The sequence below is a fragment of the Perna viridis genome, chromosome 4 (assembly GCF_037379345.1).
Source record: "Perna viridis isolate PV_CMFRI_1.1 ecotype Kerala chromosome 4, ASM3737934v1, whole genome shotgun sequence".
Lineage (NCBI taxonomy): Eukaryota > Metazoa > Mollusca > Bivalvia > Mytilida > Mytilidae > Perna > Perna viridis.
The window spans coordinates 10,916,583-10,929,568 of NC_142448.1; the positions used below are offsets into that span (position 1 = coordinate 10,916,583).

A 12,986-nucleotide genomic window follows, 5' to 3' on the forward strand; every position below is an offset into this window, starting at 1 on the left:
TGGCCACAAGTCTGCATAAACAGAAACAGGTGTATTAAGACTTGCTTTGTAAAAGGAGTGTAGTAGAGTAAGAGGTATAAAATAGAGTTTAGTTCGAATGTTTTTAAGGCCAATTGGTTTTTGCATGAAAGGAAGTAGACCATTTAAGGACGCATCATGCATCTTAGGTGAGTATATTGGCAATGGCCATGATTCCTTTTCCGTCTTGGATTTTTGTCAAATAAACGCATCACATTTATGCTTTTGTTATATTGGTTTGAAAGGTTTACTATACTTTTGATGTCATTGCGCAACAACTCTGACAAGGAGTCGACTCAGTAAAGACTTTCGCAAGCTTTTTAACCTTCATTTTTCTCTATTCCTCATAGCATTTTAGATATAATTTGAAATAAGTAGCTTTATCCTCTGTTCTATAAATGGACATGACAGTCATGTTTTAACGGATCGAAAATCCAAACGCATTTTCTGTGCAGAGTACCCTAAGGAACAACGGACGCAAAGTGTTGGGCCATTGGAACCATCGGAGTTTATTTCACCAAATCCGCATTCTTTCACTTTCGTGGAATATCATATGAAATCGAAATACTGCATGAGGTAATTAACTTTTATACATGTAGATGATCAATTTTTTTCTGAATTGATACCAACTGTAATAAGGTTTTCTTCGATCTTAATTTAATCGGTATCTTTACTTAGTATCTGTACATTTGTTAAAACTGCTCTTGCTTTTATTATCATTATTATTATTATTGATGGAATAATATTTGCTATTGGTCTTGTATTTTTTCATGAGAACACGCAAGGTGACGACGCAAACCAGATAAATAACTAAATTTCACTAATATCAAAAAGCTTGCTTTTATTTTTATGTAAAACACTTAAAAACAAAATTACGTTTGTAATAGTTATACTCTAAAGTCCAAGTCTAGCATTGAGCCAGCCTCTCATCATGTAAACATCAGTGTAGATACCAGCCTTGTCAGGACGGGCACAGCCAATACCCCAGCTAGTTACCCCTAAAAACAGTTTTAATAGAGTAGAATAAAAGGAAAGCGTGTATTGTAACTTTTGCATTAGATTAAACGAATTTCCCGTCTAAGTAGAACTTATTGAGTGACAAAATCCCAACTCTATAAATGCACGCAACAAGGTAGCAGTTACAAATCATCGTTGATCAACAGCAAAATATTTCAGCAATGTTTAAATTTGATAAACTTCTTATGATGGAAAAAGTACTTCCTCTCTCCCTCCACACACACACACACATACATACATACATACATACATATATCGGGTATGGTAACTATCTGCTTACCACTTAATACTAATTTATCGCCTTCTCTGCATGCGAATGGACCACCAGAATCCCCCTGTAATAGGTAGTGTAATGACGTGAAAAAGTGAAGCAAGTAACGCTTCAGAATAAGTACAGAATAATGACAAGACTTTATAATTGTTATTATAAGTAATTATGATTTAAAAACTGCCTCTAAATGTTTTCATTGGTTAAATGAAAGGCTTCATCTACATTTTATACGCATGACTGATAAAAATCAAAGTGTTGATATACTGATTCGAATGAGATAATAGAGGTACTGATATAAATGCGTACACTGATATTTTTTTCAATATTTTGTCGATGTTCAAAATGATAAATGAGTTATTTATGGCGTTTTATTTGTTCTTTTGGTCTGGTCTTTGTACCCGGAATATAAATAAGCTGTTCTTTGCTCTCATCATGGTCTCCACGCTTGCATTTTAACGTAAGCATTTGATATTTTACTTAATGTCTAAAGAACACCAATTAACCTATTCAGACTAATATCAATACCTGACAAGCATCCACACCACCACCTTTCTTTCCTCCACAGATCATGGTAAATTTGTCATAATCACTACCGTAGTCTTTGGTACATTTAACATCTGGATAAAAGTCTACTGATGCGTGTTGAAGTACGTCGGGTGATGAACCACCTAGCCGAAAATGACGAAATGTAATTTATTCTTTGCAAATAGGGTAATAAATAACGCTGGGCGGTCAGCAAAATATAGACCAGATATCTAAGTGTTTCAGACGTTTTTTTTTTTTTCATTATTGTTATAGATATCATTCAATTACATGTTATATTAAATGACATTCATTCGATGTCTAAAAAAAGAAAATCAAATTAATCCGAGCACAGATACTACATAAGATTACCAAAATGTAAATATCGTTGCAAATTCCTATTTAATTTTAGGATATTCGCCATATCTTTTGGAAATAATACTTCTATTATACATAAGGAAACGACATAAAAAAGGTACATTTGTATACCCAAACAACAACAAACCTTCTGTCAAAGCACCCCAACCAGTAATAATACAGTCTTTATTAAAATGCGTCACACTAGGTCCACTAGAAAGTTCAATAGGTTGAACCCCTGGGCTGGTAACGACATCTTCAGTCAGATACATTATGGCGATATCGTTCTCCATGGTCCCGCTATTATAGTGTGGGTGAAGGACTATTTTCTTTACTGCGTGTGTCTTCTCATACTGGTTTTCCTCGCTGGATTGAATGGTATGTCTCCCAACGACTACTTGTACACTGTCCGGAGACTCGCTATAATAACATTTAATATTTTCTTTAACTAATAATCTTAATTTATCAGATGCGGGGTCATGATTTCTTAAGAAAAGTATTTTTCTAAGATAGGAACTGTTGCGTATTTAAAAAAAAATATTACGAATTCTGCAAGCTACACTCATGTTTACACAAGAAGTTTTGCTAACCATACATCAAATAACAAAGAATGAGCTATATTAGATAAGATGTTTAAGTGTATAGAGTTTTACTGGTCGACACAAAAAGTGAAGATTTTAATGGTCACAAAATTTTTGTACATGTAGTTAATTATGGACGGAGCGTTTGTGACGTCCTAAATATGTAGAACGTAAGAACTAGGAATGGCTAAAAGATATGCTGACGGAAGTGACGATTTTGTCGGCACGGGAGTAGACAATTGCGCAAGTGTGGAGGCGCTGTTTGTCCTTTAAAAAACGTTGATGGGGACGATTTTATATTTATGTATCTAATAACAATTTGGAAATTATACGAGTCGACCCCAATGTATCAGAAAATTTTATATGGATAGTATAAGTTATAACATATTATTTCGTATTTTTTTCTCTTTCACCAAAAAAAAAAAGGTTCCGCGGCCCCAAGTACCTGTGCTCCGTCCATTATATGCAAAGCCTAAAATCTTATTGTATACTAATGGAAAAAAAAAGAAGCCGTGCACACCTTTCGAGTTTAATCACTTCTAGACTGAAAGTTATTCATCTTTAAAAATTTTCCAACTCAAATGTTTTTGATTGGGAATAAAAAAAAACTTTCTTAACAAAAAAGACAGGTGTTACTATTAAAATTAAACTGACTAGGTTAAACATATTTTATTGTTCAGAAAACAAAAGGATTGGACTTAAATTTTAACAACTTATCAATGTCCTCCCCATGAGGAACGGGAAGTTTTTTTTTTCATTCGTACAAAATGTATATATATATATTGATAAAGAATCCAACATATGAAAACAGCTTTCACCAGATTATTTTAGCGCGACTTGTAATCAGTCTCTAGTTATAAATGTCTATAACGTGCATGGAAGATCACAAAAATCGACCCTTTCAAAGAAACCCAATAACGATAATACGAAAATACTTGTTTATAATGTCTCGAATAAACTAACAGTTATTCTCCATTTTTATTTAAAAGATATTTACCCAGTTAAACAATGAGCAGCTGTAACCACCACAATTTTTCCATCACCATTGCGTACTAAAGAACCACCACAAAAATGGTTATAACCTCCGCCCTTCATAGAAATCTGAAATAATAGACATTAAGTTTACATGTCATATTGTTTTTGATTTCCGGGATTTGATATTAAGATCTTCCAGATTTTCGGGATTTGATATTAAGATCTTCCAGATTTCCGGGATTTGATATTAAGATCCGCCAGATTTCCGGGATATGATATTAAGATCTTCCAGATTTTCGGGATTTGATCTTCCCTTATTTTCCCTGTGATGTAATAACAAACTGACCTGATAAGGATACTGGTTGGGGTTAGCATTGCTACCTCCTACGATACTCGCTATGTCGTAGCCTGAAAAATAATGATCATATTTGTTTTCTATAATATAGGATGCAATATTTTTTGTAAACTTTTACACTTCAAAAGAAACTACACAGAAATGAGTATGTACAACAAATGTTCATAATTTGAAAGCAATATTTTAATGGTATTGTGATTTATCAATAAGTGTGTTTACATATTCCAAAAATCAACAATAACCCCAACAGCTAATGAATTGGTAAGGTTCTGTGTTGGTTCCGGATGCTGTTTAGTCAAACTATTGCAATAAATTCCTCTTTCAATAAGTTGCATTTTAATTTTCAGCTAATTATATAGGACAAATAATAAGAAACATGGGAAAAAATATCAGATTTAGTACTAATAACATGTAAAATCGCAAAAGAATAAAGTCGACTCGATTAAAAACCAAACCATATGCTCATTTGTCTCGTCTAAAGTTATCAAATATTATTGCATTGAAAAAAAATGAAAATATTTAAATAGTATTTTAGACACTTGGCTAATTTAGCTTTACCGTCATAATATGTAACGATTCACGTATATGAATTTGTTTATTTTACGTAAAAAATCGTCATTACTTCTTTCTTAGAACAATTACGAACATTTTACAAATAACCAGTTAAAAGTGGCATAATTTAGTATATTCCATAGGTGAAGTTGTATGAACATTAAAATTATATTATGAGTTTAGTTGCAAATAAAAATAAACTAACGACTTCTCACGTCGGAGCTTTTGTCAGACAAAAGTTATTACAACTTTCGTTATCTTTTTCGTGAGTATTTACAGTGTGACCGAATGAAGTGAAAGAAATTTTCAAACGTGTACGGTCAAGACATTATGCAAAAGCTGAAAATTGTGTCTAATATCATTTCTGAATATTTCACTTACCAATGGTTGTCCCCAGAAGCGCCGCAAAACATATTAAAAGTTCCATATTCACCATTGAACATCCAGTAACAAACTAAACGTTATATGGGTAGATTTTAATTTATATACACATACCTACAGACTGGTATATACCCCAGGGGCTGTAATCCGTCTTATGTTTAGATTTCTGTTCAAGTGAGATAGCAGACAATTACCAATGACGAAAAATCACCTCACTGCTCCAATTGTTATTTAATTATAGTCACATATTAATAACTGTAAACTTTCATACTGAATTATCCAGTACATGCGAATGATGCGGTACCTCTGTAAAAACCTAATGAAACAGAGAAAAAGGCCTCATTTTGTATTCAGAATTTTATGTAATTTTTTTCTAGTATTTTATTTAATAAGCGCTCTAAGCATTTATGTGCAGATCTGTCTTTTCACTTTTTCAGAACAGAACAGAACAGTATTTTATTTGAAACTCTGACACATTGAAGTGTTCCGAGAGAAATTAATGCAAACACATGACTGGAAATAGCAGACAATAACAATATAAGATAACAATAGTGTAGATACATATGTCAGTATAACATAATTATTAAAATTTGTCTAGTTACGGTAAGAAAATAGCGGAATAAGAAAGGTGACTATAAAAGTGTTCTGACAGATAATTAGAGACATGTGTAATGATAAACGTAAATATGCTTTGTTCCGTAATGCTTCAAATGTAGGAACTGCTGCCATTATCAGATTGACCATTTTAAAAGAAAGTAAAGCTGAAATCATATGTCGCTTATGAACAAGTCATGTCGAAAAATCACAACCGTAAAGATGATGGAACATATGATTACAAAGAACTCACGACTTTAGAGACCTTAACAATGATAGAGTTCTGCATCGCTGTTTGTATTGTTATTTTGTGTTATCGTTAAGGGACAAAAGTGTCGTCATTCGGACGTTGTGTTTTCATTTTAAACAAAGTCTGTCAAGTCTATAAGATAGTTCGTGGACGAAGACCCATTGACCGTGAAACAAACATTGAATAAGACAAATAAGAGACTACTAGTATCAACCTACTAACAGCTTATCAAAAAGAAATCTGGTAATCAATGTATAATAAAGGTTTCCACAGATTGTATCTAATGGAAATATCCCTAAGGTGGAGAGATTTTCACAAATTGAAAACTTGGTCACAATGAAATAGTCATGTCCATTCAAGTTATTGTCACCATTTAGATAAGAGATGTTTCTTAAAAAATATTTGTAATAAACTTTTACAAACCCGTAAACAAATAGTGGGGAGAAAAATCTATGAGACTACTCCTACAGTAAAACATGTAGACCTACATGTAAAAGAGTATAATCTAACTGTCAATAAACGGTCTCTCTCTAAAATCAATCAGTTGAAAAAAATATTTGAACCGAAACAAGAAGAAAAACGGTCACTTATTTTTGTCACTTTGGACAGGTCTATAAAGAAGGTGATGTAACTTTAGCTGCTTTTGTATTGGTAGTGCTAGGTTCGGGATGGGAATAAACGACAACATATATTGCTGTAGACTATTGGGTGCTTCAGCAAGATCCTGCTGAAGACTGTTGTGTGCTTCGAAAAGACTCTTCTCTAGACTGACGTTTTCTTTAGCAAATTCCAAGATTGAGATCTATATTGTCAATATACCTTCCCGATCTGTTAACAGTCTGAATCATCATGGCGAAAGAACGGTAAACGCATAAACGTGATTCTGTTGTATATTAATGTCATTGTTATTATTGTTGTCTGTTCATTTATTTATTTTATTCATTAGTCTATCTCTTTATTTTTTTTTTTTTTTTGTTTGTTTTATTGAGTGCTTTTTTCCTTTCCAAAGCTAAATTAAGTCACAAACGTTCGTATTGTTCCCAGAAATCTTTTTTCTCGTTTTAAAACATAAAAAATGGAAAAGCTGGACGTATACTATGATCATGACTTCCGTCTGTCCGTCTTCAGTTTCTTGCTGAAAAATAAAAAAAAACGCCGAATGTAGTTCGATGAAACTTTTACACATTCTTCATCATATGATGCCATTGTACACCTCTTTATTTTGCATTTCCATCTAAATGACGTTTGGTATTTCGTGATACAGGACATGGATTTTGTCAGTCGACGACGAAGACAAAGGAGTTTTTCCTCCTCACAACTACTTGCTATATAGAGAGCTTTATATAGATATGTCATATCATTGGATCTGATTTCACTGAAAGACTCCGGCGACATCAAACTTCCTGTATGAAGCCTTTTTTATCTTTTGACTATATGGTTTCTTGGAAAGGAAGCAAGGGACTTTACTGAGTTTCTTTTCTTTTATTTAGTTGCACTTTTTTTAGATGATTCAATGTACTTGTGTTTATTTCGTATTTTAAAGTTTTGTTGTTCCTTTAAAATATTATTTAGTCTTTCATAATTTGTATATTATATTTTACTTCGATTATTATATCATTATTAAATTTCTTCTCCGTCCAACCTTTAACCTTTAAGATTGTTAAAAGGCTGTTGTTTGTAGATATTTAAGAAAAAATGGCCGGATCAGATTTATATTTCACTTGGGATCGTAAGGCGCCGAAGCTGCTAAGGTTTCAAAAGTTCATAACGTTTTTGGTATCATGACTAAGGTTTTTTTGTTTTTTGTTTTTTATTTATTTACTTATTTTTTTTTGTAAAACAGAGCGTTTTCATTTAAGTAATAGTCTAATGACATGAATAAAGAACAGTTGTATTAAATCATTTTAGCATACAATACGTTTTTTTTTCCTGAATAATTTACCAGAAACGCTTATTTCTTAGACGAAAGGTAGCATGATGTTTTATCAAGAGCTAACGATTTTCTGAAGGATAATAAAGGATACAGGCATTAAATGGATAATCAATAAAAATATATAGGATTTTCATTCAATTCATTAAGTTGTTCAGTGTAGATGATTGGATGTATGAAATGTTTTTAAAAGTCCGTAAAATAAATTTATGAAAGTTACAGTTTGGTGGGCTGTAAAATAAACACGACCATACAAGTTAAAAGTTCACACACTTGCCGACTCATTTGAAAGGCAAAACAATATCCCGGGGACATCAATTAGAACACGTAAAATTGAAATAGTATCATATAATAGTTTAGTGTAATGTTTCGTGACCAAGTTCAATATTAGTATTCATATTTTACTGAAACAAAACACATTTAGAGAATTGAAAATTGAAGTTGACACCCTTAACGTTGAAGCCAGTAGGCGCATTGTCTAGAAAATGATTCTGACTAATATACATATTAATTTAATTCTTATTTTTTTTATAATACTACATGGTGTCAGTATTAAGAAATCCATCTATACTCATCGTCCTTCATGGAGATATTCTCAAAAGATCGGTAAATAGCATTGAAAATATTATAAACAAATAAAACAGCGACGTTTTCCCGATTTTTTGCGTTACACGCTGATCACCAATAACGTGTGCGCTCTAACTCCTAAGGCAAGCTCCGAACAGTGTCTGACGTTCGGCGTCTGACGTTCGAAATTTACTTTAGCAAGAGAGGAACCGAACGTCAGCTGTTGCATGGAGCTTGCCCCTAAGGCACGTCAACATTATTGTTATTTATCAATACCGATTATTTCATATTCCCATACTTTACCCATTGCATCCAAAATTTTCAACTATAAAAGGCTATTGCAGAACCTCAAGATTGAGGACTTCTAGGCTAAACCATCTGACTGTTCTTGCAAAAACTCACCATTCAAATATGGTCCTTTCGGTTACGTCGTTACGGGAGATTCAAACATCATCGAAAACGAATCTGCGTAATATCCTTTCTAAGGGTCCCAAGTACCATGAACCACGCTCGATAAATTAGAATTATAACTTTAAAGTTCTTATGGATGCAGTGGAGGACTACGCAAGAAAATGGATCAAACGAGAACAAGAATACATTGCTTCTCTGTTAGAGTGGATAAAGGCCGTGAGGTCTTTAATTTTGAAACGAATGAAAGTTTTAAGTATGTCAATGAGTGTCAATGCTACATCAATTTTTAAAGACCCCGATGTAGCAAAAACATTGTCTACTATACATAACAGATATGTTGTCGTTCCAGCAGACAAAGCCCAAAACAGCATTGTTTTTTTGTGCAAAACGTATTACATCCAATATTTATTATCAGAGGTAGACGTAGAAAATAATAGCAGTGATAAGAGCTATACTTCCATTACACTCTCAAAAGAAGAGATAGTGGATAACCATAAATGTGTGCTCTTTTGATCTCTCTACCAAAGATGATGATTGTGATTTACCGTCTATGTACTGGATTCCTAAACTCCACAACAATCCATACAAACAATGTTAAAAAGCTGGATCCGCAAAATGCACCACCAAACCTCTTTCAAAACTTAAAAGTTCTATACTAACAGCTGTCAAAGAGGGTCTCCAATCTTACAACACTTGTTACTCCCTTAGTGTAATTAATTCAATGTGGATCCTGAAAAATTCGAAAGATCTTTTGGAGACCCTCAATTCAAGATAATTATGAGAATATAATAACATTAAAACCTATGATTTTTCAACACTGTATACTTCTATTCCTCATACTCAGTTAACATCACGACTCAAAAGCATTATACATCGTTGTTTCTCAAAAAAAGGTGCATCTAGATATAATTATATAGTTCTTGGTAGAGATTCCTCATACTTTGTAAAAAATAATTCCAAATCATCTTTCAAGTATACAGAAGAAGATGTTTTCAAAATGCTGGAATTTTTTTTATCGACAACATGTTTGTCCAGTGTGGTGGACGCGTTTTTCAACAAACGGTCGGTATCCAAATCGGAACAAGTTGTGCTCATCTACTTGTTGACCTATTCCTTCACTCTTATGAGGCTGACTTTATAGCTGATCTGATCCGAAAGAAAGAACATTGTTTAGCTAGATTTTTTAATCTCAGTTTCCGCTATTTAGATGGCGTATTATCGTTAAACATTCCTAGTTTTGGGGATTTGATACATCGCATCTACCCTTAAGAACTTGAGATAAAGGATACTACAGACACTGTGAAGTCAGCCTCATATCTTGACCTACATTTAGAGATCGATGGTAAAGGTAAACTTCTGACAAAACTTTACGACAAACGTGGTGACTTTTCATTAAGTATTGTCAACTTTCCTTTCATCTGTGACAACATCCGTGTATGGAGTTTTCATATCACAACTCATACGTTTTGTCAGAGCTTGCCGTAACTTCGCATACTTTTTGTATCGCGCTAGGATTGTTACAGTTAGGCTTCTTGAACGGGGTTATGTGGCTACAAGATTGAAGTCATCACTACAGAAGTTTTATGGTCACCATCTGGTCCATGCTTATAGTTTTTAGTGGAGTGCGAGTTGCTCATTTGTTTTTGTTACTTTGTATGTATTATTTTAGTTACCTAATGTTCTTTGTTGTGTATGTCTGTTTTACATTTTTGGTCTTTGTCCCTGGATTACTTTCTTTTGATTTCCGTTAGAACAATGGTTCCTTTGATTACTCCTTAAAACGCAAACCACTTTTATGTACTCAAGGGATACGCATGTATTAGGAAAAAGCACAGATTTTTTCCTGTTGATCAATAGTGAAAGTAGTAAATAACGTCCTGAAAATACCTTAACCGGTCCTGTTGGATAGTCGTTTTCCCTCTTTCCTCTACTAGTTTATATACTTTCTTCGAGAACTGATATTCCCCGGAATCCCATTAATGTCACGGACACATTGCGAAATACATGTAATAACGTTCAAAATTATATGCGCAGAAACAATAGTAGGATATGTCTTCCAAAGGGAGGTAAGCGAACCTACTGTCTACCACTTTTCGATGATAGACACGAGCAACACTTGCTAGTAAAAGTACTTCTCTGTTTAATAATCAGGCAAAGTAAACGCTTAGATTTGTTTGGCGTTATCCAAGTATTCATACCTCATGAACTCCAGAAACAACCATCAAAATGTTTGTACAGTTTGCCATTTTTTAAAGTATTGACGAAGTGGATATTGATAGGTAACACTTAGTTGAAATGCATAATGGAAAATTGCGGGAAATTTTTCCAACACTTTTCACTATATAAACAGAAAAAAAATATTTTTGTCATAGATGCTTCAGTATAAATTAAGAAAGCTTTTCCGTTGTTTTTTAGATGTAGTGAATGTATTTGAGGCATAAACGACCAAATTGAGAAAAATGATGTGCTATCTATAACCTGATTCTTACACAGAATGGTACTTAATTGACTAATGCGGCTATGTAAATTAGATTCCCAGATGGACATCGATATAATGACAGAAAAATTTGCATATCACGGAGTCATCTTTCTAAATGAAAATCAATGGCCATTACAACTTGAGACTTGCATGTTATAAAAAGCAAAAATACGAAAGAGTCAGCAACCATAAAAATAATCCATCTGAATGCGTATTTAGACTTTGAACTTTGAATTAGTAAATATAAAATATTTTACATGTAAGTTTATAGGATTTTTTTAGATGTAGAAAGTACAAATTCATTGTAATGTAAATTGCATGATATCATGTATGCCATTGCGATTAAGTTTCGGTTGTTGTAATGATTCTGTCAAATGTAGTTTTCCCTTATATGCGATAACATCTCAGCCGTTACTGTGAACATTGTATATGATTTCAATATCTCCTTTGTAAACAGCGCTTACCCTTATGCTTTCTTCTGCAGGAATAAATCGTAAATACTCCTCAAGACTAAAATCAACACTTAAAAAGTTCGACAACCCCCGCAATCAAAGTTTGACCGATATCTCAACCGCAATTTCTTGTGTAGATTACAGTAGATTACATCGGGACATAAAATGACCAGCTTCGGAGATTCTTCAAGTTATTGTCGAATAATTAGTTGTATTTCAAGTTTTTGCTGAATTATTAGTTGTACATCAAGTTATTGCTGGATTATTAGTTGTACATCAAGTTATTGCTGGAGTATTAGCCTTGCTTCAAGTTAATTATTGCTGAATTATTAGTTGTGCTTCAAGTTAATTATTGCTGAATTATTAGTTGTGCTTCAAGTTAATTATTGCTGAAATATTAGTTGTATTACAAGTTATTGCTGAATTTTAGTTGTATTACAAGTTAATTATTGCTGAATTATTAGTTGTACATCAAGTTATTGCGAAATTATTAGTTGTATTACAAGTTATTTCTCTAATTTCGATTGCTGAGTGGTTTTCCCTTGTATTGTTTCTTAATTCGTTTCCTTTCATACACTTTTACCTTTGGCTTTCGAATTGCATTGAAATTTCGTTTAACAAATAGTTTCCTTGATGTAATATCGTCCACGGGAGAAAAGCATTGCAATAACACAATACTTAGTTTCTGATCTGAAACGATTGAACACTGATGGGACAAAACTGAGCGCTGAGCTGAAGTCTTCGCAAACGAAAATACACAACTTAGTTGCAACCTGCGTATGGAGTTTTCATATCACAACTTATACGTTATGCCAGAGCTTGCCGTAATTACGCCGACTTTTGTATCGCGCTAGATATCTTACAGTTAGGTTTCTGGAACAGGACTGTGTTACTACAAGATTGAAGTCATCACTACAGAAGTTTTATGGTCGCAATCATGAACTCGTGGATGTTTACGGTGTATCCATCTGCACCATGAAAACTGATTTGTTCATTGTGTCTTTCTTTCCCTTTCATCTTTCGTCTACCCTGGACATGAGCAACTCGAAAAGCAGAGGACGCGTATCCTACCGGTGCTCCTGGTCCATGCTCCCAGTTTTTAGTGAAGTCCGTGTTGCCCATTTGCTTTTGTTACTTTGTATGTATTATTTTAGTTACTTAATGTTCTTTATTGTGTATGTCTGTTTTCCATGTTTGGTCTTTGTCCCTGAATTGCTTTCTTTTGATTTCCGCTAAAACCTTGGTAACCTTGATTACTCTTAGAGAATCAAGTC

At 33.4% G+C, this 12,986-nt stretch overlaps 1 protein-coding gene across 2 annotated transcripts; it reads right to left on the reverse strand.

Annotated features, from left to right (window-relative positions):
• Nucleotides 1-842: 842 nt before the first annotated feature.
• On the reverse strand, nucleotides 843-10,802 carry LOC148618827 (trypsin-1-like). 2 transcript variants are annotated; one of them, XM_088578085.1, is made up of 8 exons: nucleotides 10,669-10,802; nucleotides 5,144-5,345; nucleotides 4,088-4,149; nucleotides 3,764-3,867; nucleotides 2,334-2,605; nucleotides 1,832-1,974; nucleotides 1,316-1,370; nucleotides 843-1,016 (listed from the first exon to the last, which is right to left on the reverse strand). In XM_088578085.1, the coding sequence occupies exons 4-8, from the start codon at nucleotides 3,859-3,861 to the stop codon at nucleotides 913-915; spliced, it is 672 nt and encodes a 223-aa protein (XP_088434211.1). In that variant the 5' UTR covers nucleotides 3,862-3,867; nucleotides 4,088-4,149; nucleotides 5,144-5,345; nucleotides 10,669-10,802; the 3' UTR covers nucleotides 843-912. The 2 variants fall into 2 exon arrangements, with proteins under 2 accessions (XP_088434211.1, XP_088434210.1); XM_088578084.1 differs by lacking the exon at nucleotides 10,669-10,802 and having other exon boundaries at nucleotides 5,030-5,156.
• Between the last annotated feature and the right edge of the window lie 2,184 nt (nucleotides 10,803-12,986).

What these genes read in the sequence shown, in the direction of transcription:
- LOC148618827 (XM_088578084.1), bottom strand. Translation starts at nt 5,084, where the DNA reads ATGGTGAATATGGAACTTTTAATATGTTTTGCGGCGCTTCTGGGGACA. An exon ending in GCTTCTGGGGACAACCATTG is followed by an intron (nt 4,150 to 5,029) that starts GTAAGTGAAATA and finishes ATTATTTTTCAG; the next exon opens with GCTACGACATAGCGAGTATC. An exon ending in CGATAAATTAGTATTAAGTG is followed by an intron (nt 1,017 to 1,315) that starts GTAAGCAGATAG and finishes AACTGTTTTTAG; the next exon opens with GGGTAACTAGCTGGGGTATT.